The following is a 26049-nucleotide window of genomic DNA, read 5'->3' on the forward strand; positions in this document are numbered from 1 at the left end:
AGGATCAAATGAGACAATATACATCTTAACACAGTGCCAGGCACATAGTAGGTGCTTAATAAATGCTTATTCCATTCTGAGAAACTGGGAGAATTAGCCTGGAGCAGGACCCCAGGGAGAGAAGGAAACCTCTCTGGGAGAGGTGAAGCAGGAATCTGGCCAGCTTGGTGTAGTTGAAAGGAGTGCTGAAGTTGGAGTCAGAAAGCTTGGGTTCAAATCATTTACTCCCCGTGTGACACTGGGCAAATTACTTGGTGTTTTGGGGCTTCCTAAGAACTTCCCAGAAGGAAGGGGGCACCCAAAATTGCAACTGGAATCTGCCACTTCATTGAGAAGAGTTTGGAGGGGGGTCTAAACACAGGAGAGATTCTTAGTCCTCGAGGCTTTGGCTTCCTCAACCTGTAAAATGATGGGATTGGAGTAGATGACCTAGTGGGAAAGGGGAGACAGTCAAGACTAGGGTTATTGTTGTTTGTCCTTCTATCTGGAAGAGGACAATGACATTGGGTGATGTCATGACTTGTACTGAATTGGGTTTAAGTGAGGGAGGGCTGTGCAAGGTCACCAGCCTCATTCTCTCCTCCAGAGCCATCTAGGTCCAGTGGCAAGATATATATCAGGATGATTGGAGATTGCTCCAGATTTTTTTTTTTTTTAGTGAGGCAATTGGGGTTAAGTGACTTGCCCAGGGTCACACAGCTAAGTTAAGTGTCTGAGGCCGGATTTGAACTCAGGTATTCCTGATCCCAGGGCCGGTGCTCTATCCATTGTACCACCTAGCTGTCCCCAGATTTTTTTTTAAGGCAATTGGGGTGAAGTGACTTGCCCAGGGTCATACAGCCAGTAAAGTGTCTAAGGTGAGATTTGAACTCAGGTCCTCCCAACTTCAGGGCCAGTGCTCTATCCATCGTACCACCTAGCTGCCAAGACTAGGGACCCCTAGACTTAGGAAAGACTTCCTGGCAGGGGGAGGTATGAGAAATCAGGAAAGGCTATAGGATCCCTTCCCCTAGAGATCTCAATGGATACCCACCTGTCTGAGAGCTGGTCTGGGGAGTCTGGTATGGTATGGCATCTGGGGAATGGATAAGATGACATCTTAGAGGACCCCAGTGGAAGAGGGGGTGTACAAATGAGAGACACTTTTGAGTATTTCTTTCTTCTTTCTTTTTATTTTGGTGAGGCAATTGGGGTTCAGTGACTTGCCCAGGGTCACACAGCTAGTAAGTGTCAAGGGTCTGAGGCTGGATTTGAACTCAGATCTTCCTGTCTCCAGGGCCTGTGCTTTATCCACTCCATCACCTAGCTGCCCCACCCAATGCCTAATCTTGAAGATGAGGCTTCTAGACTCCTCTGAATTAGAATTGCAGACCCGGTGGGTGGTTCCAGGAGGCAGCGGCCACCACCACTGTGATGACTTTTTCTTTTTCTTTTTCTTTTTTTTTGGTGAGGCAATTGGAGTTAAGTGACTTGCCCAGGGTCACACAGCTAGTAAGTGTTAAGTGTCTGAGGCCGGATTTGAACTCAGGTCCTCCTGAATCCAGGGCTAGTGCTCTATCCACTTCGCCACCTAGCTGCTTTTTAATAACACAATTCTGACATGATTTACTTCGTGTGCTTCTTAATTAAAGTTTGTTTTTCTTATAGAGCTGCAGCCCTGATCCCTCTTCCTCACCATCACCCGCCCCTCAAACCTGGGGACATGAGGAGGTTTTCTGCCCTCCTTGAAGCTTTACCCATCAGTCATTCCCCTCCCTTCCCACTATGGCCGTTGAGTCTAGGAAAGTCCCTGAATAAAACACCCCGCCCACCCTAGGCTCCCTTAGGCAGTCTCACTAAAAGGAAGCCAATGGCAGCCTTAACTGCTAGAAAGAAGCTGTTAGTCCCTAGGGACTGGAAGAGCCTAACCAGAGACTAGAGTCCTCACCAGCAGCTAGTCACAGCCCCTTTGGGGGACACCACAATCACTGCCACCATCACCCGCATCTCATTACTATTTGTGTATATATCACTTCAAAGTTTGTAAAGCACTTTACACATATGATCTCACTTGATCCTCCCAATAATCCTGTGAGCCAGGTGCTATTATCTCCTTTTTTTTTTTAGTCAATTGGGGTTAAGTGACTTGCCCAGGGTCACACAGCTTGTAAGTGTTAAGTGTCTGAGGCCGGATTTGAACTCAGGTACTCCTGACTCCAGGGCTGGTGCTCTATCCACTGCACCATCTAGCTGCCCCTATCTCCATTTTAAAGATGCAAAAACTCATTCTTTCTTAAGTCCTTCCCGATTGTCATCTTTCAGAATACAGATCTTGCAAAAAATAAATTTAAAAAAATTTTTTAAAACATCTGGTAGTCTCTCTACCAAAGCACACTATGAATACGGATCTTGCTTCAAGGCTCAGCTCAGATTTACTTAGTGTGGAAAAGACAAGCAGCCTACAGGACTTCTCTTTGTAGATGTGGCCTCCCCTGTCTCCATACGGGATACCTTTAGTCATTTGGGGAAGGTGGGGTCAGTTCTGAGGCTCCCTCCCTCAGGAAGTCTTATTTCCTCTAATTTTCCTGGAGCATTTTGTCTGATCTCTCCTCTGCCCCTTTACTCCCCTTCCTGTGTTACTCTTATCAGGATATATGTTATATGCCTTTTTTGTAAACCAGTCCTGGTTTGGACTAATCCCACAGTTTAGGTTGGAGATTAGAACAAAAAATGATTGTGGTCCCTCCCCTCTTTTATTTATGCCTATCCTCTGAGATTACCTTCTATCTACACTGTATTTTAATTTAATTTTTTTTGTGTGTGAGGCAATTGGGGTTAAGTGACTTGCCCAGGGTCACACAGCTAGTACGTGTTAAGTGTCTGAGGCCGGATTTGAACTCAGGTCCTCCTAAATCCAGGGCTGGTGCTCTATCCACTGCACCACCTAGCTGCCCCTACACTGTATTTTAGCAGATAGGTAGAGTCAGGAAGATAGGTTCAAATTGAGTATTAGACACTAGCTGTGTGACCCTGAGTGAGTAACTTCACCTCTGTCTTCCTCAGTTTCCTCAATTATAAAATAATAATAATAATAATAGCACCTACCTCTGAGTTGTTGAGAGAATCAAACGAAATAATATTTATAAAGTGCTTAATAAATTCTTGCTTCCTTCCTTGTTTGTACAAAGCTATTTGCATATCATCTATTCCATTAAAATGTGAGCTCAGTGATGGGCAGGGGAGGGGGGAGTAGGGCTGTTTTGCTCTTTTTTTGTATCACCAGTGCTGATTATACCACTTGGCACACAGTAAGCACTTCATGAATGCTTGTTGACTGACATTTAAAGTAGATTTGCTTACTTATAGTGTGGCAAGGATATTCAACCAAGATATAGGATTTGCCTTGTTAGATGTGGACTCCCTTGTCTCCATACTGAAATACCACTGGACAATTGGGAAGATGTGGTGACTGTTGGGGCCATGAGGTATCTGCCAAGGCTGAAGGATGCTGACCCCTTGGAATGCGGCCTTTTTATATACTCTTAGGAAACCATGAGGCCAGGTCCTTGGCTTTTCCCTTAGCCCTTGGACCAATTAAGTTTCCTTGCATTTGGTGGGGTAGGGGAGAATCACAACCAGTTTACTTTACATGGCAGGGACCCTGGTAGATATTGCTCCTCAATTATCCCATAATAGAATGTAAGCTCTGGGACAGCTAGGTGGCACAGTGGATAGAGCACTAGCCCTGGATTCAGGAGGATCTGAGTTCAAATCTGGCCTCAGACACTTGACACTAGCTATGTGACCCTGGGCAAGTCATTTAACCCTCATTGCCCCACAAAAAAACAACCCCCCCCAACAACAGCAAAAAATAGATTGTAAGCTTCTTGAGGGTAGACACTAATTCATATCTATCTTTATAGCCACAGTGTTTAGCCTAGTGTCTTGCATGCAAGATGTTTTTGAGTTGAATTGTATTGCAAGGTGCTGTCCTTGGTGATGAGGATAAAAAAGAAAATAAAATAACATGCAGACCACACCCTAAAATAGGGAAACTAGCATGAACACAAAAAACTGTCAGGATGTGATGGGATAGATGGGAGGTGTAAATAAAGTGTGATGAGGTATTTGAAGAGGTGGAGATCACTTTCTTTTTTTATTATTTATTATTATTATTTTTTAATTATTTTTTAATTTTTAGTGAGGCAATTGGGGTTAAGTGACTTGCCCAGGATCACACAGCTAGTAAGTGTTAAGTGTCTGAGGCCGATTTTGAACTCAGGTACTCCTGACTCCAGGGCCGGTGCTCTATCCACTGCGCCACCTAGCTGCCCCTGGAGATCACTTTCAAGAAAGATCAAGGAAGTCTTCAAAGAAGAGGTGGCACCTAGTTGGGCCTTGAAAGTGTTAAGTGTCTGAGGTCGGATTTGAACTCAGGTCCTCCTGAATCCAGGGCCGGTGCTCTATCCACTGCACCACCTAGCTGCCCCGTGCCTGATTCTTTATGACCCCATTTAGAGTGTTGTTGGTTTTTTGGCAAAGATACTGAGTAGTTTGCCATTTCCTTCTCTAGTTAATTTTACAGAAGAGAAAATGGAGGCAAACAGGGTTATATGACTTGCCCAGGGTCACACAGCTAATAACTGTTTGAGGTCAGGTTTGAACTCAGGTCTTCCTAATTTTAATCCTGGCACTCTATTCTAAGTGCCTAGAAGGCAGCTAGGTAGCTCAGTGGCTAGAGTGCTAGATCTGGAGTCTGAAAGACCTGAATTCAAATCCAGCCTTAGACACTTACTAGTAGTGTGTCCCTGGACAAGTTACTTAACCTCTGTTTGCTTTAATCCACTGGAAAAGGAAATGGCAAAGAATTCCAGTATCTTTGCTGAGAAAACCTTATGGACAGAACTTATTTTCTGTCAATAGTCCAAGAGTAGAATAATTTCTGGCATAGGGGCAGCATGAGCAAAGGGGGAAAATTAGTATTCCTGTTTGGTTGGAATGTAAGGAAGTGATGTGAACTAAGGTCAGGGAGATTGGTCAGGGCCAGGTTGTGGAGGCCAAATGGATAGCAACTTAAAGGGTTTGTGTTTTTCCCTAATGGGTAGGGAGGAGTCAGTGGGGGGTTTTGAGCGGGGAATGTAGCAGAGGATGACCTGAAGTAGAGAAAAGGCATTAGGAAGATAATTTGGGTGGTAATGTGAAGGGTGGTTTGAGGTCATTGCTCCATCTCATCTGCTAAAATGAAGCATGGGTGGATGGATGGAAGGGCAGAAGAGACAGATTAGATATAGATATATGAGAGCTAGATAGCCATATCTTTTGTAATTAAATCATTTTTCAGTCATGTCTGACTCATTGTGACCCCATCCGGGGTTTTTTTTTTCTTTTTTTTTTTTTAGTGAGGCAATGGGGGTTAAGCGACTTGCCCAGGGTCACACAGGTAGTAAGTGTTAAGTGTCTGAGGCTGGATTTGAACTCAGGTACTCCTGAATCCAGGGCCAACGCTTTAACCACTGCGCCATCTAGCTGCCCCAATCCGGGGTTTTCTTGGCAAAGATACTAGAGTGATTTGCCATTTCCTTCAGCATTTTATAGATGAGGAAACTGAGGCAAAGTGGATTAAGCGACTTGCCCAGGGTCACACAGCTAGGAAGTGTCTGAGACCAGATTTGAATTCAGGAAGACTCATCTTCCTGACTCCAAGCCCAGCACTCTTTCCACTACACCACCAACTGCCCCAAGCCACATCTACCAAGGGAATTATATTGAAATAGATTTAAATAGCCTTAACGATCGGCTGTGGAGATGTTTAAATATTGAACATTTAAGCCTAGAATAGATTCATATCTAGTTGGGGTAAGCACACTTGCAAGGCTGAAGCATTCCATTATGAGCCCCACCCCCAAAGAAGTTACAAACTTCTGTCTTTGGTTATTGGTACGACTCTCCTTTGTTTAAAGATGGAAGAAAAAAGAGACTGCCCCTTCATCCCCTGCCACCCCTCCCTTCATTGATTCCCAAGGATGCCACTCCACTGGAGCCACACATCATGTGGCTATGTGTGTGTATCAGCTGTGTATATACATACACGTGTGTTTGTCTGCATTGAGGTTCAAGGACAACACATCTGTGATATGTTCTGGGGGCTGGGTATCCTGTAATATTTTTGCTGATGTCTAGGAACCCGTGGGAGGCAGTCAGGGAGGTGAAGAAGAGAGGTCAGATGTGAAACTGGGGAAGGAGGTGGGTGCCTCACAATCAGCCTTCCTTCCCCGTTTCCTGTTGCATCTTCTCGTGATAATGGCAGCCACAGTGACAACACGGCGGGCACAATGACAGGTGCTGAGAGCTGGGAGCTGTCGGCAGTGTTCCTTCCCCCATAATTACTGTCTGATGAGACACCAGAATTAGCCAGGAGCAGAGCATCAGATGCAGACTCAGAGAATAGAGGTGGGGGTGGGATTCTGTGTGTGTGTGTGTGGGGCGGTGCTCTTCTTCTAGGTATGGGGCCCATATCCTGGGTAAAGGTGTTTTGCTATGGTTGGAATTGACAGTGGGAAAGAGGAAGTAGGTCTGTAGCACCGTGTGGTTGTTGTATACCAAGTTTTGTTGTAAGGTTCTGATTTCGTAGTTTGGAGATAGCTATGATTTTGAGCTGCTAGGTCTCGGCTCCTGGCTTCTTCCCCCAAACCCCACCCCTGGGCATGTGGATGATGAAGGCTACTTTAAGATGGATGATCTAGTGGATAGGGGACTAGACTTGGATTCAAGAAGATCTGGGTTCAAATCCCTCTCAGACATTTACTGGCTATGTGACCCTGGGAAAGTCACTTAACCTCTGCCTCAGTTTCCTCATCTGTAAAATTAGGGGGTTGCACTTGATGGTCTCTAAGGTCTTTTTCAGCTTTAAAAATCTAGGATCCCATGTAATCTTCCTGAGATTAGGAACTATTTGTTTCTTTTTTGTTGTCTCTATATACAAGGTGCCTAGCACAGTGCTTGGCACAGAGCAGGGCTTAATCAATAACATTTTTTGTTTTTGTATTTTTTTTTTTGTGGGGCGATGGGGGTTAAGTGACTTGCCCAGGGTCACACAGCTAGTAAGTGTCAAGTGTCTGAGGCCAGATTTGAACTCAGGTACTCCTGAATCCAGGGCCGGTGCTTTACCCACTGCGCCACCTGGCTGCCCCAATCAATAACATTGAATGAAATGGAACAGCTTTTGTTGGTGGACTGCAGGTACAAGAACCCTGCAGGTGGGAAGGGTGTGTGTGTATGGTCCTCCAAGCTGAGCCCCAGATCCTTCTCTTTGAGGTTTTTCTTATTCTCTAATAGCCCTTAATCTCACAGCCCCAGATGAGGCATCAGAAGGAATCTGGAATGTCAAATCTGGGCCCTGTTACTTCCCAGCATGACTTTGTGTAAGTCACTTCTTCCTGAGTTTCCTCCTTTGTAAAATGAGGGCATGGGACTGGATCATTCCTAAAATCCCTTTCTGTTCTAAATCCTGAGATTTAAACCCCATCCCCACTCCACCTCCCTCCTTAGCAAAGGCAAGGAACAGAAGCCCTTCTTCCTTTAACATCAGCAAGTATCTAAATAAATTGAAGCATTGTAGAAGGGTTTAAAAAATTCCACTTTTAACAAAGGGAGAAAATGACAGAACAAAAGCAGGAACAAAAGCTTAGATGGTTACAGTTAACAGTGTAGTTGTTAGTTTATACAATCCTGCCTCCTAGGTCTAACCTCTTTAGTCCAACTCCAGAACAATCAGATAGGGAAAGAAAGAAGAAATGGTTAGAAAAACATCTGACACCAGGCCCATAGTTGAGACCTGAAGCTCAACAGTAAATTAATTTATTTTTCAATTCTCCTTGGGGTCCAGTTCTTTTATAGAATAATAGGATTTTTAGAGCGGAAAGATCACTTAGAGATCATCTAGTCTAACCTTCTACAGATGAAGAAAGAAAAATCAAGGAGGTTAAATGACTTTCCCAAGGTCATATGGATAATAAGTGACAGGAGTGGGATATGAACCCAGGTCTTCTGACTCCAAATCCATGGACAGTTAAGGCGATTCAGTGAATAGAATGCTGGGTCTGGAGTCAGGAAGACCTAAGATCAAATTCTTAGTCACTTGCTAGTTTGTGACTTTGGGACTTAACTTGTCTGCTCCAATTTCCTCAGTTGTAAAGTGGAGATAATATCACTTACTTCACTGGGTTGTTGTGAGGACCAAATGAGATAATATTTGTAAAACAGCACAGTGCTTGGCACATTTAATAAATCTTCCCTCTCTTCCTTCTTCCCTTCCTTCCTTCCCTCCTCCCTTTCTCCCTCTCTCCTTCTTTTCTTTTTCTTTCCTTCCTTCCTTCTTTTCCTCCTCCCTTTTTCCTTCCTTCCTTCCTCCCCTCCCTCCCTACTATGTCAAGGCATGAATAATGGGCAAATCTGGCTGGAATGGGCTAGGACCAGGATCCTAAGTGAGCAAAACGTTAGGATAGGTTTGACAGATCAGAGGTCCCCAGTTTCAGAGGTCCACATTAGAAGGATCAGATCAGCCCATATGGGAGGAGGTATCCAGGCCTTGTGGGGAGCAGAAGTTTCCAGGCCTGGTGGCTCTGTCTGTTTCTTAGCCAGAGCTTGCAGGTACGAGTTTGAAGCTGTTGGAGAGAAAGACAGCCCCCCGCTCCCCGCCAGGTTCTCATTTGTTCCTGAAGAAGGCAGAGTGGGGCAGCTAGGTGGCACACAAGCTGAGAGTCAGGAAGACTTGAATTTAAATCAGACACTTACTAACTGTGTGACCCTGAGAAAGTCACTTAACTCTGATCGCTAACAACAACACAAACAAAAATGGGGAGGGCAGCACCCTAAGCCTTTAGCAAGAAGTCTTCTTAGAGCCCAAACTGAAGCCCCTTTGCACTACCTGCACTTCCATGTGGGCTTAGCACCTCTCTGGAATTCTGGGGTCCTTGGCTTTCCTGTCTCAGCTCAAATTGGGATTCAGAAGCTCCTTATGTAAAGACCTTCCCTAGCAATGTGATGGGTCAAAGTAGGGGAGGAAGTACGAAGATGCTCATACCTGTGACTTTGGGGGATGGCAGCCTTATGTGTGGGGATACAGAGAGCCTATCTATCCTCTGGCCTTAGAGGTAAGAGAACTGGGTTGGGACTCAGGAGCCCAGTTTCTTCTTCTGACTCTGCCATCAATTAAGCACCTACTATGGGCCAGGGGTGGCGATAAGTGCTGAGGATACAAACAAAAAGACAGACAGACAGAGAGGAAAACTGTCCCTGGCTTCAAGATGCTCACAGGAGACAAATATGTACTAGATGGGCCAAAAGTCAGGATGCTTTAATAACTTTTGGAAAATTTTTCACCATTTATGAGATTTGCTTTTTCACATGTAATGTAAGTTCATTTTCTATATGGATTGTATATGATGCTATGGCATTGCAAATTAAAAGCAAAAAATACAGGAGTTAGTAAATATTGAAACCCCTTCATGGCTTGGTCCACCCTGTTTATAAATTGGCATTTACAAGATAACTGAGAGTAGATGGAAGGTAATTTTAGAGGGGAAGGTACTAACAGCTGAGCACACCAGGAATGACCTCCTGAAGAAGATGGCATTTGAACTGAACTTTTTATTTTATTTTTATTTTTTTGGTTGGGCAATGAGGGTTAGGTGACTTGCGCAAGGTCACACAGCTAGTAAGTGTCAAGTGTCTGAGGCCGGATTTGAACTCAGGTTCTCCTGACTCCAGGGACAGTGTTCTATCCACTGCACCACCTAGCTGCCCCCTGAACTGAATCTTAAAGGAAGCCAAGACCCTAAGAGGCAGAAGGGAAAGACCGTTCTAGCCATTTTTGTTGTTGTTCAGTTATTTGTCTGGCTCCATTTGGGGTTTTCTTGGTAAAGATACTGGAGTGACTTGCCATTTCTTTCTCCAGTTCGTTATAAAGATGAGGAAACTGAGAAAAACAGGGTTAAATGACTTGCCCAGGGTCACACAGCTAGTAAGTGTCTGAAGTTGGATTTGAATTCAGGTCTTCCTGACTCTGAGGCTGGATTTGAACTCAGGAAGATGAGTCTTCCTTGACTCTGGCCTGGTGCTGTCTCCACCGCACCATCTAGATTCCAGGGATAGGAGACAGGCAATGCAAAGATAAAGAGATGAAAGGTGGAATGTCATGTTCAAGGAACAGCAAGTATGTTCAAATGGCTGCATCAGAGAACCTGTTGGAGGAGAGTAAAGCATAAGAAGACTGATGGGGCAGCCAGGTGGCTCAGTGGATAGAGCACTGGCCCTGGATTCAGGAGGACCTGAGTTCAAATCCAGCCTCAGACACTTAACACTAGCTGTCTGACCCTGGGCAAGTCACTTAACCCCAATTGCCTTACCCCCCCCCAAAAAAAATCGTAAGAAGACTGAGAAGGGCCAGATTTTAAAGAGCTTTAAAAACCAAAGGACTAGGTGACCTAGGGCAAATTATTTTTCCTTTCTGAGACTCAGTTTCCTCATTTGTAAAATGAGTAAATGATCTCTATGGTCCCTTTCATTTTAGTATGTAGGTAAATACCTATTTTCTCTTTAGGTGTGGGTTGAAAGCTACTCTGGCCCACATTGACCTGGGTTTAGACCCAGGGATGGCTGGAAGATTGACCCAAACCCAAAGCAGCAGAATTCTTTAGTCTCTTCCAAGTTCTTTGAAGGCAATTGGGATTCCTCATGCTGGGCCTGTGGGCACCTCATCAGTGCTGTTGTTTGATTGTGGAGAAGCAATTTGATGTCTTAAGGGCCTTAACAGTTGTTTTTGTTTTGTTCTGTTTTTTTGCAGGCCAATGAGGGCTAAGTGACTTTCCCAGGATCACACAGCTAGTAAGTGTCAAGTGTCTGAGGTCATATTTGAACTCAGGTACTCCTGAATCCAGGGCCGGTGCTCTATCCACTGTGCCACCTAGCTGCAACCTAGGGCCTTAACAGACGAATGGTGCTGTCCTCCCATCCTGGTCTCTTACCTTGTCAGTTCTTATTGCAGCACAAGGGTTAGACAACAAAGCTTACTGTACTTCCCAAGAGCGGTGACTGGGGTGGAAGGAGAGAAGTGATCCCGGCCCAGGTTACTGGGGGAGATACTTGCTTTTTCTTCATTCTTGGGCCTTCTTGGAGCTCAGACAGCTGCTCCCCTCCCTCCCCATCACCCTCCTCCTGAGCCTCATTTGATTCTAACCTTGGCTGTCCCTAGAAACAGAAAATAATGGGATGCAGATTTGGCTGTTTGCTTTCTGCTTGGTTTCCTCAGGGTGGGAGAATAATTAACTCAGTAGGTCTCAGCCTTCCACTCTGCAATCCACCACCCCCAGAATCCAGCAGTCCTTGCCCTTCCGTCCTCCAGCAGCCAGCGATGGGATACCAAGGAAAAGAAAGTCTAGATTACTATCTCTTCTCTTTGTTTCTCCCTTTTCCTGTGTGAAAAAAGGACAGGTCCTCAACTGAGGCAAGCCTTCCCGTGGCCCTCTCAGGAAGGGAATTCAGGCACCGTCAACATCCAGTCCAGTGGCTTAAGTAGGGAGAAAAATGTGGCCATCGAGATGATGAAATTCCAGAGGCAATGTACTTGATGGTTAGAGTGCCAGACTTGGAGTCGGGAACAAAAACCCATCCCAACCACTTACTAGCTATGTGACCCTGAGCTGGTTATTTACCCTGTCTGAGCCTCAATTTCCTCATCTATAAAATGGGGATAGAAATGCCACCTAAATGGGCTTTTTGTGAAGATTGAATGAGACAGTGTATTCTAAGTGCTTTGCAGACCTTAAAGCATTTATATACATGTGAGCTGATATGAATATTGTCAGAACTTCTCAACAAATCCCTGAACTAGGATTCCAGCAATGGGGAAAAGATAAGGAGGTAATGGAAACTTGTTTGGAGAGTGGGGGTTGCTCCCAGAGTGACTGTGCTACTATGGCCCTAAGGTGAGGGGCTGAAGAAAATGACTTCTGACCCAGGGTGGGTGAAGTTTGTTTTTTTCCTCTCCTCTTACTCCAAGATCACTCCCCAACTGGGGCCAGGTGGTTGGCATTTCAGGGAACTTGGGGACTTAGTTCTGGGTTTCCTGTATACCCTTTTTCTGCTAGAGACTTGAGGATATGGGCTTCTGCCCAGAGATGCTGTGTAGCTGTTAATCCAACTATTCCTGACATATGCTTCAGCTATGATTGTGGGATGATGAGTCACAGTGCCTATGCAGCAATGCCCAACCTGGCTGTGTCTGAGCGTGCAACTGTGCATAGTGGTATGTGTGGTTGTGAGCATGTGGTGTGTGTGTGTGTGTGTGTGTGTGTGTGTGAGAGAGAGAGAGAGAGAGAGATAGACAGACAGACAGAAAGACAGAGACACAGACAAAGACAGAGACGTAAAGACAGAGACAAAGAGAGACAGACACAGACACAGACAAGGAGAGAAAGAAAAAGAGAGAAAAAGAAACAGAAAACGAGACAGAGACATACAGACTGACAGAGACACACAGAGAATTTGTGTTTGTGAGTTTGAGTGTGTGTTACATTATGTATAAATACATATGAATGACATATGTATGATATACAGGGGTTTCTGGGATCAACTGTCTCCATGGACAGAAGAAACCCCAGGTGCCCTGGAAAGATCTTCCAAGTTTGTTGGACTGGATGATGTGTCTTAGTGGAGTGTAAACCCAACTCCCCAGTGGGAGGTGTTGGGGGTTGCTTGTACTTCACAGAAAAAAGTCCTGAGGGGGCAGCTAGGTGGTGCAGTGGATAAAAGCACTGGCCCTGGATTCAGGAGGACCTGAGTTCAAATCTGGCCTCAGACACTTGACACTTATTAGCTGTGTGACCCTGGGCAAGTCCCTTAACTCCAATTGCCCCACCAAAAAAAAAAAAACACCAAAAAAATTAATGTTGCAAGAATTGGAACCCAGATCTATCAGACACTGAGTCCAGCACTGTGTCCCTTATTTCACATGTCCTCTCAAACAGACTGAGGATTAGGAATGTTTCCTAAAACCTCTGGGGAAGGCAAAGGCTGTGCACCATTCTTAGGTTTCTGAAGGCCTTTCTAAAGTCTAACCTTTATCCTTTATGCTTCAGTCACCTGAGTGGTTTTGCTTTTGCTTGTGCTTGTTCAGTACTCTGCTCGACTTCTCTTGTATGTTCTCAGTGTAGGGGAGATCTGGGGTGTGTTTGTATAGCAGCCTCTCTCTCCCCCACCCTGCCCCACCTAGGGCACAGCTACCCTGGCCCTTTCCCAGTTGGCAAGGCCAGAACCCCCTGGGTGGTACCAGGGTGTGCTTTGCCAACCTTGTCTGGGTGACAGTAAGTCTGGGAGGGTCTAAACCTTCCCCTCCCTTTTTCTCTCCTTCTCTCCCTGCCCGTGTTCCTCTCCACTGCTTCTCCAAGGAGACAGGGAGCTGACACAACACCTTCCCAGGGAGAGTGAGAGAGACGGAGATGATGTGGAGGAGATGGCTTCTTAACGTCGGTTGGCAATGCGGGGATGTGTCAGGCTTATATTTAGCTGTTCTGGGTTCTGGGTTGGTGACTAGGGGTGACATCCACCACCTCCCCACATACACACACATATATACACACACATTCATCTCTGCCTGCATTGCATCCCCAAGGAAGCCAATTAGCCAAATCCTCATTAGCAGAACTACTTTTTTTTTAATACCACAGTTATGGTTCTGACAGAAATAAGACCTTAGGATAAATGAAGAGTTAGTTTTCCTTGACTTTTTCTTTCTAGTCCCTTCTAATCAGTTTTGCGTGAATCATTCTCCAGGGGCAATGGATGGGGCAGGGTAGGAGGTAAGGATTATCCTATATTCTAGAATATGACAAATATATTAGAAAGGTGTAAAGTGCTGTATGGGGTCTTAGGAGGGGGTGGAGAACCATTAGAAGAATCAGAGAAGGTTTCCAAGAGGAAATGACATGTAAGTGGAACTTGTAGAGTAGGAAGGGATTCTCCCCATGAAAGTGCTTTAAGGGGGAGCCTTTCCAATTCATCTGTATCTACAAGGAAGGTCATACACTGGCCTGAGCATCATCAAGACAGTGTGAGATGGGGTAGGGGGATAACATTCAACTCAATTTTATTCACTAACACTAGCAATGGAACTGGAGGGTGATAAAAGGTTTAGATAAGTCACTCTCCCTGCCTTAGTGGAACAAAGTCTAGCAGAAGGAGATGATGTATAAAGCAAGCATGTGAACTTGTGTCTTTGGAGTCCGGGAACCTGGGTCAATTGCTACCTGTGTGACTTTGGGCAAGTCAATTATGCTCACCTGTAAAATGAGGGGGCGGGATGAGATCTGCCTGAGGTCCCTTACAGCTGTAGGATCATAGATCTGGAAGAGACTTTGGAAGCCACCTAGTTCAAACTTTTCCTTTGGGACGTTAAGTAAATTGCCCAAGCTTACTTAAGTAGTAAGAGTTAGAAGATTTGAACCTAGATCCTTTAGCACTAGAGCCCAAGTTTTTTCTTCTGTTATCACATAGCCTCCTACTCAAATGCCCCCATACCATTTCCCTTTAATACTCCATCTCAACCCCAACCATGATCAGAGCCAAAGATTCAGAAACCAGCTCTATACTTGATATTTTGTGTGATCTTAAGAAAATTACTTAAGCTCTCTGAGCTTTACTGATTAAAGTATGGCTGTTAAAAAGAAAGGAAAGGGGGGGGGCATCTAGGTGGTGCAGTGGATAAAGCACCGGCCCTGGATTCAGGAGGACCTGAGTTCAAATCTGGCCTCAGACACTTAACACTTAACCCTCATTGTCCCATTTAAAAAAAGAAAAGAAAGGGAAAAAAAAACCTGGATTCCTTGGAGAGAGAAAGGAAACTATTGAAACCTGAGGTGTAGGGATTTTAAGTGACTTGCCCAAAGACAAAATTTGAATCCAGGTCCTTTGACTTAAGAGCCATCATTGTTGCTGCTGAACCAATAGATCTATGATTCTATACTTTAGTGTGTGATAAATGCATTACAAAAGTGCAAAGTGCTAGTTGAGGTCTTGGGGAGAGAGGGTGGGAAGTCATTAATGCCCAAAACAATCAGAGAAGACTTCCTGGAGGAGGTGTCATGTAAGTTGGACTTTAAAGAATCGAATGGGAAGGGAAGGCATCCTTGCTTGGCACAGAGTTTATATAAGAATTTATATAATAGTTTATATTTATAGGCAACAGTCCTATAAATGCCCAGAGGCAGGATAGCTCAGGGATATAGAGGGAATGGTGAGTGGTACAGATTGGCTGGATTCTCAAGCATATGGATGGCAGTAGTATGATCCAAGGCTCGAGTGTAGGGACCCCATCTGGAAAAAATGAATCTCCCTGATTTCTGTGCTTCTTTCTTGGGCTAGCTGGGGATGCGGGACGGTGGATTCCACGTGTGTCGCAGGGATGGGGGTTCTGCGAGATCAGGTCTGTTTTCTGCCCTGTTGCTAAATCTCTCCTCTGGTTGTTAGTCTGTTTCTCTTCTGGGAGGGGGTCTGGGAGGAGGGAGGATTCCCCAGACAGAAGCTTTCCGAGAAGGCTTGGCTGGGGTCACGTGTGTGCTCCCAAGCTGCTTCCTTCCCTACATTTCCAGGGACTGGAGCTCAAAACTTTCCCTTTCTCTAAGGCAAGGATTCTTTTTTTTTTTTTTTTGATGCTTAATGAATCCAGTGTGTACGTTGGGTCAGGAGTCATAAGATCATAGATTTTATAGTTGGGAAATATCATAGAGGTCATCCAGGACTACTCCCTCATTTTCCAAATGGGAACCCCATGCCCAAAGAATCCTGAGTTACTTGTCCAAGGTAATAAATGTAGCAGATTTGAATCCGGGTCATGGGATCAGAGATCTAGAAGAGACATGAGAAGACTTCTCTTGGGCTCTCTTCGTTTTATAGATGAGGAAGCTGCAGCCCATGGAGATTGTGACTAGAAAGTTCTTACAGGTAGTAAGTATCAGAGGTGGAATTCGAACCCAGGGCCTCTAACTGTAAAGTCAGGGAGTGTTCTTTCCATTGTACTGTGTTGCCCCCTTTGGTTTCAGATCCATTGGATTTGTTGGGGTTTTTTTTGTTTGTTTGTTTTTGTTTTTTGCAGGGCAATGAGGGTTAAGTGACTTGCCCAGGGTCACACAGCTAGTAAGTGTCAAGTGTCTGAGGCCGGATTTGAACTCAGGTACTCCTGAATCCAGGGCCAGTGCTTTACGACTGCGCCATCTAGCTGCCCCCTTTTTTTCATTTGTTTTTTGTTTGTTTGTTTTTGTTTTTTGCAGGGATTTGTTGTTAAAGGGTAGACTTATTAATGAGGGACCATGGAGCCTGCCCTCTTGCCTCTCCACATCCTCTCTCCTACTTTTTCCCCTGACAATATCCTGATTACTCTTCCGATATAAAGCAAAGTCCCTAAATCCCTTTGTGTACCCTTCCCTAATTAGAGAATTCTCTAATAATAATAATCTAAATAGAGAATTCTTTAATAATAATCTGAAAATTGCATCAATGGGGTGTTTTAAGGTTTACAAAAAGCTCAATGCATATCATCTCATTTGATCCTCGCAACAACTCTGTGAAGTAGGTGTTATTATTACCCTCATTTTATTTTATTATTTTATTTTTAATGAGGCAATTGGGGTTAAGTGACTTGCCCAGGGTCACACAGCTAGTAAGTGTTAAGTGTCTGAGACCAGATTTGAACTCAGGTACTCCTGACTCCAGGGCCAGTGCTCTATCCACTGTGCCACCTAGCTGCCCCGATTACCCCCATTTTAGAGATGAGGAAGTCTACCCAGGGCAGGTTAGGTAACTTGCCCAGAGTCATAGTTTCATAGATTGAGAACTAGATGGGACCTCGGAGGCCCTCTAGTTCCAATCTCCTCATTTTACATACATGGTAGGTTGAGAAAAATTAAATGGTTTCTCCAAGGTCTCCTAGGTAGTAAGTGGTGGTGATGGGGTGGGTAGTGATAAATTTGAACCCAGGTCCTTTGATTCCAAATCTAGTGCTCTTTTCTTACTATAATAGTAAGTGGGGGCAGCTAGATGGCACAGTGCACAGAGCACTGGGCCTGTAGTCAAAAGGACTCACTCATCTTCCTGAATTTAAATTTGGCCTCAGAAACTTATTAGCTATGTGACCCTGGGCAAGTCACTTAATGCTCATTGCCCTGCAAAAAAAAAAAAAAGAAGAAGAAGAAGAATCCTTGCCTTACTTAAGTGACTTGCCCAGGGTCACACAGCTAGTGTCAAGTGTCTGAGACTGGATTTGAACTCAAGTCCTCCTGAATCCAAGGCCAGTGCTTTATCCACTGTGCCACCTAGCTGCCCCGAAGGCAAGGATTCTTAACCTAGGATCTATAAAGTTGGCTCTTCAAAATATATGCATACTGGGGGGCAGCTAGGTGGCACAGTGGATAAAGCACTGGCCCTGGATTCAGGAGTACCTAAGTTCAAATCCAGCCTCAGACACTTGACACTTACTAGCTGTATGACCCTGGGCAAGTCACTTAACCCTCATTGCCCCCAAAACAAAAACAAAAGCAAAAAAAAAAAACCCAAACAAACAAAAAACCAAACAAAATATATACATATTGACCATTGGATTTCAATAGAATTGGTTTCATTTGTAACCCTATCAATTTTCTTTTTTGCATTTAAAAACATTTTTCTGGGAAGAGGTCCATAGGTTTCATCAGATTGCCGATAACACAAAAAAAAGATAAGAATCCTTGCCCTAAGAGGATCTGGGGCTCTCAGGGAACGACTGATTGATTCCATGTTGTATTTGGAGGCTACCTGATACATGCCATCTCCAGGGATGCTCCAGTCAAAGGAAAGAAGCCCAGGCCAAGGCAGGAGATCTTAGCAAACTGGACTCCTCTCCATCTTCTGGTTTTCTCATCTTGGCTTTTCTTCTCTCCATACCTTTGTTCCCACTGGAGAAGCAGCAGGACCAGTGGGAGCTTTACATTGGGAGCCAGAGACCCTGTGTCAGAATCTGAAGTCTGCTCTTTACTTACCTGCGTGAACCTGGAAAAGTCACTTTACTCCTCTGTTGTTTTTTTCATCTGCGTAAAAGGGATTGAATTGAAATGATTTTTTAGTTTCCTTTCCATCCTAAATCCTATGATCATATGATTCTCCTCCACCCCACCACAATGTTCTTCCTCCCTCCCCTCCTCTCCATGTGGCAAAGTTTCTCCCTTCTTCCACCTCCAAATCCCTCCATGAAGTCTTCCCAGACCTCTCTCCTCGATTTTCTCATAGCTGTTACTCGGGACCTCTTCCTTGTACTTGCCATGCTCTGCCTTGTATCTTTGGTATTTGTGCATTTGTTATTCTCCTCCTTTTGATGATAAACTCCTCGAAGTCAGGGTCTGCATCATGTCTATTTTTGTATCTCTAGCACTTTCTCCAGTCCTTGCTACATATAGTGTGTGTGCACAGCAAGTGTGTAATAAATGCTTGTTGAGGAACTACTTGATTCTATGAAGGCCAGACTATAGGAAAAACTTCTTGACTTGTGAGGGTGACACAGTAATGAGCTAAGCTGGGAATGATATGAGAGTCCTTCCCCCAACCACTGGGAGAGGGCTTTGGTATAATCTCACCTGGACTGGCAAACTAGCCACACATATCTCTCTCCTACTGTTCCTCAAGTTAAGGGCAAGTAGGAAGAGATTAATAGCCTACTGTGCCCTAAAAAGCTAGAAATTCAGAACCTGTAGTGTCTTCAAAGTGGGGTATATGTTCTTTAGGAAGGGAAATAGGGCAGGGCAGCTTGTCCTGCCCACAGCAGACCAAGTGGCAAAAATCCCAGGCTGTACCAGCCAGAGTTGGGTACAGCTGGAGGAGCTGGTGCTAGGGTTTGGCATGTTCTCTTGTCACATCCTCCAAACTATAGTGGCAAGGGCCCAGCTCTTCTCTGTGGCCCGGGTGCCACTCCAAGGTTCTCATCCCCAGGCACCAGATTTAGGGGTGAGCTAGGCATTCTTCCCCAGCCTCTCCCTACTCCTCCCCTCCCACCTCCCTGGATTCCAGTAGACCACCTCATTTCTTCCCATTTACTATAATTTATTTTTTATTTTTTGCAGGGCAATGAGGGTTAAGTGACTCGCCCAGGGTCACACAGCTAGTTAGTGTCAAGTGTCTGAAGCCAGATTTGAACTCAGATCCTACTGACTCCAGGGCAGGTGCTTTATCCACTGCATCACCTAGCTGCCCTCCCCATTTACTATATAAGGGAGGGTGCCATTAATTAGGCATGGGCTGGGGAGGAGGTATTGAGGGGGAGAGAGAAAAGTAGCACCCCCAGCTTTTTTTTTTCCTATGCATCTGATTTGGTCAGTCTGCAAAGGAGATATGGAAAACATTTGAAGCAGGGGTAACAGGTCAAGGATTCCTCTTCCCTAGAGGAGTCATATGTCTCCCTTCCATGTCCATCCCCCCATCTTGAGACCTAGGATAAGGGACTTCAAATTCAAAGTTTTTGAGGGTGTTGGTGCATCTATTCAAGCAGGCTTCCAGGCAGGTAAGCCTTCCACACTCTCCCAGCCTCCATGCTGATGAGGCCCTTTAATTAGATTTCCTCCCATTTACCAGTTAAGTGGCCTTTGGTGGGTTTTAAATCTGCCCAAATTGGTTTGTGTTTTTTCTTTCTGTGAGACTAGCACTCTCTCTGTGTCCCCCACCCCCAAACTCCACTGCTTTTTCTTAAGATTTTTTTGCTGTTTCCCTGGGGAAGAATCTATGAGCCTCTCATGATTCTGGTTTCCTCTTCTTTAAAGTGAGCGACTCAAGCTCACTCCTCCAGGTTGTATAGATGTGTATGGGTGGTGATGGAGTCTGGCACAAGCCAAAGACTCACCTGAAATCCTCCCCAAGACTCCTGCTAATTTGGTGCCTAGGCAATTGGCAGTGCTAAGGAGAGTATCGTCTTTGGCTCATGCTCTGCATGCCTGGTAGGGGACAAGGTTACTGTCCATCAGGTGGTTCTAACCCCACTTCTACCTCACCCCCACCTTCCTGTCATCTGCAGTTCAAGCCCTCAGGTTTGAAGTCAGGAAGCGAGCTGTTGGAGTGCTGCCTGGCCAATTCTCTCCTGTAGACGAGTGTCACTTCTATAATGAGGTCATGAATAGACAGCCCACTATATCCATCCTTCTGCCTCTATGCTGAAATCTTACTTGACTTCTAGCCAAATAAGACACTGCTAGACAGTCTTCTGTGTTTAGGGAGACTTTAGGAGAGTGGGGTTTTTAGAGCTGGAAGGAACCTTTGAGATCACTGAATCCAACCTCATAATTTTTACAAATGAGGAAACCAAGACCTAGAGAGATTGTGACTTACCCAAGGTCACAAGGCAAGAACTAGAAGAGTCAGGATTTGAACCCAGATCCCTTGATTCCAAATCCATCACATTCCCCACCACATCATATGAGAGAGATTTCTTTGATCCCTTCATAGTCTTGTGGAACCACACTCTCTTACTTTCCCTATCTCAACCCCTTGGTGAATCAGCTCAACTTGATGCTCGAATCCCTTCTCCCTTGTTCTATTGCCTGGTCACACCTTGCCAAATCCTTCCGCCTCCTTTGCTTCTTTTCGTATGTGGCTGGATAGAGATGAAGGAAATCATGAAACCTTGTTTACTGGGTCCACTACAAATTTGTTACTTAATCTCAAGTGGGCTCTCACACTTCAGAAGGGTAATCATTCTGCTCCTTCCTAATTGACTCATGATCCCACTCTGCACAGTGGCTCTTTCAAATCTCATTTCTCCTCGAGCCTTCCACACCACCCCTCCCCTAACCTCAGCTGAGGAACTTACCTCATTCTTTACTAGAAAAAGTTGAGGACATTTGTCATGCGCTCCCTTTTCTCTGTTCCTCCTTATCTCACATCACTCATATGCCTTCTGCCATAATCTCCTCCTTCACCCCTGTTTCACATGAAGTGGTGTCCCTTATCCTTACCAAGACAAACTTCCTCTACCTGCATCAGTGATCCCGTTCTATCCCATCTTCTCCAGCAGATTACTCCCTCTATCATCCCCACTCTCTCACTAATCTTCAATTTATCCCTGTCTACTGGCTGCTTCCATACTGCCTACAAACATGCCCATGTCTCCCCCATCTTTAAAAATAACTTTATCAAGGGGCAGCTAGGTGGCGCAGTGAATAGAGCACCAGCCCTGGAGTCAGGAGTACCTGAGTTCAAATCTGGCCTCAGACACTTAACACTTACTAGCTGTGTGACCCTGGGCAAGTCACTTAACCCCAATTGCCTCACTAAAAAAAAAAAAAAAAAACCAAAAAAACCCCCCAGACTTTATCCGGGGCAGCTAGATGGCGCAGTGGATAGAGCACCAGCCCTGGAGTCAGGAGGACCTGAGTTCAAATCCAGCCTCAGACACTTAACACTTACTAGCTGTGTGACCCTGGGCAAGTCACTTAACCCCAACTGCCTCACCAAAAAAAACCCACAAAACAACAACAACAAAAAATAACTTTATCCTACTCTTCTTGCATATATGTTTTCTCCTTTTCATGGCCAAACTCCTTGAGAATGCTGTCTAACCCTGGGTGCCTGCATCCCCTTTCCTCTCAGTCTCTTCTAAAGCCTCTGTAATTTGCGTTCTGAATTTACCATTCAATTGAAACTGCTCTCCCCAAAGTTATCGTTGATCTCTTTTAAGAACTGCAAAACCATTATGTATATCTTGCTATTCTTTTTAAATATATAATAGTTATCATGTAAATTCCATTTTTCCTTCCCTTTGCCCCTAGAGATGGCTACCGTTGAATAGAAATATGCATATATGTGTAAAATCATTCTACACATACTTGTATGTATCAGTTCTTTTTCTGGATGCAGAGAAAGGTCCTTTGTAGTTAATTTGGGCATTTACAATAAACAAAAGGACAATCAGCCAAAATTGTTGTTAAAATGATATTGCTGGGGCAGCTAGGTGGTGCCGTGGATAAAGCGCCAGCCCTGGATTCAGGAGTACCTGAGTTCAAATCTGGCCTCAGACACATAACACTTACTAGCTGTGTGACCCTGAGAAAGTCACTTAACCCCAATTGCCTCACTAAAAAAAACAAACAAACTGATATTGCTGTTATTGTTGATCTCTTTTTTTCAGGGCAATGAGGATTAAGTGACTTGCCCAGGGTCACACAGCTAGTAAGTGCCAACTGTCTGAGGCCAGATTTAAACTCAGGTCCTCCTGAATCCACAGCTATTGCCTTATGCACTGCACCACCTAGCTGCCCCCTCTTGTTGATCTCTTAATTGACAAATCTCATCCTCATCCTTCTTGGCCCTTCAGAGGAATTTGAAATTGTTCATTACTTTCTCCTTCTAGATATTATCTCCTCTCTGAACTTTTGAATTTCAAGAAACTGTTCTCTCCTCCTTTCTCTCCTATCTGTCTGACTCTTCCTTCACTGGTTCTTCATCCATATCATACCCTCCAACTGTAGGTGTACCCAAGGCTCTGTCTGGGCATCTCTTATTTTTCCACTTTATATTATCTCAGTTGATGATTTCATTAGCTCTCATGCTTTCAAATGAAATCTCAAGGTAGATGATTCAGAGATTTCTATATCCAGCCCTACTCTCTCTTTTGAGCTCCAGCTCCAATTACCTTTTGGATATTTCAAAATATCCTGTAGATGTTTTAAAATAAATTCATCCAAAACTGAACTTACTAGCTCCCCCCCTCCCCACCATCACCCAAGCTTCACTTTTTAAAAACTGAACTTCCTTATTACTGTCAAGGACACCATCATCCTTCCAAGTTACCCAGACTTGCAAACTTGGAATTATTTTCAGCTCCTCACTCTCACCCCGTAAATTCAATTTTTGGTCAAACCCTGTCATTTCTATCTTCACAACATCTCTCAAATATGTCCCCTTCTCTCATCTATACCGCTAACACTCTAAGTCCTCATCAAATGGTTACTCTGTCTCAAGTCTCTCCTCCCTCCTATCCATTCTCCACTCAGATGCCAAAGTGATCTTTCTAAAGTGGAGATCTGACCAAGTCACCACCACCCCCTACTCAATAAACTCCAGTGGCTCTTCCAGGACCAAATAGAAAATCTTCCATTTGCCATGAGAAGCTCTTTATAACCTGACACCTTTCCAATATTCTTATACTTTATTCCACTCCACACACCCTTTGATTTAGCCATGCTGGCCTACTTGCCATTCCTCACAGGTTCCCCTGCCACCTACATGCCTTTGGCTATCTCTTATGCCTGAAATTCCCTCCCTCCTGGCTTCTGCTAGCTAGAATCCTCTTAGCTTCTGTGGTTTCCTGCAAGACTTAGCTCAGATCCTACCTTCAGGGAGCCTTTACTCCCAACTGTTGCTACTTATCCTTCTAAGACAGTCCTCTGTGTACTCTAGATATATCTTGTATGTACCTAGTTATTTACTCATTATCTTACCCATCAGAATGTGGGCTCCTTGTGGGCTTGGATTCTTTTTGCCTTCCTTTATATCCCCCAACATTTATATTTATATTTATTTAACAGGCATATAGTAAGTACTTAAATGCTCATTAAATAATTGACTGGTGCCTACCTATTCTTGCTGTCTAATCTCGATGCCTCATATAATTTTTGTTTGTTTGTTTTTGGTGAGGCAATTGGGGTTAAGTGGCTTGCCCAAGGTCACACGGCTAGTAAGTGTCAAGTGTCTGAGGCTGGATTTGAACTCAGGTCCTCCTGACTCCAGGGCTGGTGCTCTATCCACTGCGCCACCTAGCTGCCTCTGATGCCTCATATAATTTATAACTGTAAGGGACCTTAGAGATGATCTATTTCAATCTGTGCCCAGGGTCATGTGGATAGTAAGTAGTTCCCCTGACACCCCTCCCCCCCAATCAGGGTTAAGTGGCTTGGGCAAACTAGTAAGTTTCTTAAGCTAGATTTGAACTCAGGTCCTCCTGACTCAAGGGCCAGTGCTCTATCTACTGTGCAACCCAGCTACCCTGAGAGCCAGGAATCTGAGCACAATAATAATAACTATCTTGATGCTTATTAGTAAAAAGTGTCCCAAAGCTCTTAGTGCAGTTTTAAGATATTAAAGTTTAAATAGCATGATTTAAAGTGACTTTTTGAAAGGAGAATTTCCCCAAGAGTCTTACAGCTAGGGAGTATCCGAGGCAGGATGCAAACTCCAATCTTCCTTGCTGATAACCAGCAGTTTCTTGGGTCTTCCTGAGGGACTTTCTTAGTTCCTGGTGTCTTTTTTTTTTTTTTTTTGGCAGGGCAATGAGGGTTAAGTGACTTGCCCAGGGTCACACAGCTAGTAAGTGTCAAGTGTCTGAGGTCAGATTTGAACTCAATTCCTCCTAAATCCAGGGCCAATGCTTTGCCACCTAGCTGCCCCCCTAGTGTCCTTTTATTTGTCTGATTGGTAACATTTGTACTCCCAACCTCCCAGATTTGTGCTGTGAGGGAAGTGCTTTCTAAGGCAGTTAAAATGGTATTGAATGGGAGTATGCCTTCCACTCCCCTGTCCTCTTCCTGTGTCTTTTCCACTCTCCAGAGATGTCAGATATCTTAAGGACAAGTCCTGTGTCAGAAAGCCGGTAGGGACTTTCTGGCTCAGTTAGAAGTCATTATTTCTCAAAATGGCTCCTCTCCTTGCCCTTAATTTTTAGAGTCAGGAGATGGCCTTGCATTCATCAGGACAGTGATTTTTGTCGTTTGATCCCTTGCTTCCCTCTCTGCCTGCCCTCCTATCTCCTCCCCTCAGCCTTTTGGCAGTTCTTGTTGGAAAGATAGGCAGCTCATCAGGGCGACAGCGGCGGGCATTAGCCATTTGGGGGGATATTACACAGGAATGTTTACAGAAAGGCAATTGCCTGGAAAATAACTTGGGCTGCTGTGGTGTGGCGGAAAAGATGGTTTTTGAAAAAAAAACAAACAAACAAAAAACCCCAACAACTCCACACTTACAAGGACCCAGAGTGACAGACCTAGGGATGGACACACAGACATCCAGAAACACAGACCTATAGCCACAGGGACTCAAAGAAACAGGTATAAATACATGAGCATGCACACACAAGTCAAGAGACTCGCCTGCCTTGGGATGCTACCACTAAGGTCTTGGCCAATACTTGGCTAATTGCTTTCATGTATATTTTTTCATTGGCTCTTTCTTGAGACCTACATTTCCAGGCCTACTCTATGCTAACTCCCTATGCTCTTGGGTAAGTCACTTTTCCTCTTTAAGGCTCAGTTTCCCCCTCTGTTAAATGAGGGGCTGGCTCAGGTGACCTCAAAGGCCTTCATCAGATAAAATGGTTAAAGCCATTTGATAAACTCTGTCCTCTGCCCAACCCCTGACCTAGAGACTCTCTGGGAGAGGGGGCAGGCAATAGGCAAAGGGCTTCCTGATGGAGCCATCACCCACAATTGGTCCTGGCAGCAGCCTCAGGGCTTCCCTGGGGCTGAGCCACAGGCTCCCAATGGATGATTCTGGGACTTCTTCCTCCTGCCATGGATGTTGAAGGGGACTCGGGCAAAGCAGACAAGCCAGGGTTCAAGAGTGTTGGGCTAGGGAGCCAATATGATTGTTTTAGGGGAGATTACCCTTCCTTTCTCCATCCAGTCCCTCTTGGGCTTCTGTGTAATTGGGGCTGCTCTTCACTCTCTCCTTTCCCCTTCTATCAGCCCTGACCCCCCCCTTCCCCCACTGCAGCTCATTCCCTTGACACCTATCTGCAGGCACACCCAGATGTTGATTTGGGTACATAGGTGATCAGACATGCTTGGCACACAGGTAGTGCTCACACCCAGGCCTTATACCCTTTTTCCCAGGCACAGTCTCCTCCTCATTCCCACCAAGGAGTTCTGGCAAAGGGGTAAAATAGGAGGGTATGCTGGATTGGGAGAGTTGCAGATTTAAGAGGCTAGGAAGGCCCTTAAGGGACTCACAGAGATCTCAAATTTGGAAATCTCTTAAACCCACTCTTTTTAGGAAACAAGAACATTTCCGTTC

General features: G+C 44.8%; 1 protein-coding gene across 17 annotated transcripts in view; it reads left to right on the forward strand.

Annotated features, from left to right (window-relative positions):
- SRCIN1 (SRC kinase signaling inhibitor 1) overlaps positions 1–26049 on the forward strand; it is a 134285-nt gene that overhangs the window by 30145 nt on the left and 78091 nt on the right. The window contains exon 1 of one of the 17 annotated variants that reach the window (XM_044000285.1): positions 10844–10863. The exons of 15 other annotated variants lie outside the window; for them this stretch is intronic. Coding sequence is in view for 1 of the 2 variants with exons in the window: in XM_044000282.1 (XP_043856217.1) it covers positions 15403–15457 (55 nt within the window). In the remaining variant the exon portion in view is untranslated. Of the gene's footprint in view, positions 1–10843; positions 10864–15336; positions 15458–26049 lie in introns of those variants that run through there. One more of the 17 variants, XM_044000282.1, reaches the window with a different exon arrangement.

The sequence above is a fragment of the Dromiciops gliroides genome, chromosome 4, assembly GCF_019393635.1.
Source record: "Dromiciops gliroides isolate mDroGli1 chromosome 4, mDroGli1.pri, whole genome shotgun sequence".
Classification (NCBI taxonomy): Eukaryota; Metazoa; Chordata; class Mammalia; order Microbiotheria; family Microbiotheriidae; genus Dromiciops; species Dromiciops gliroides.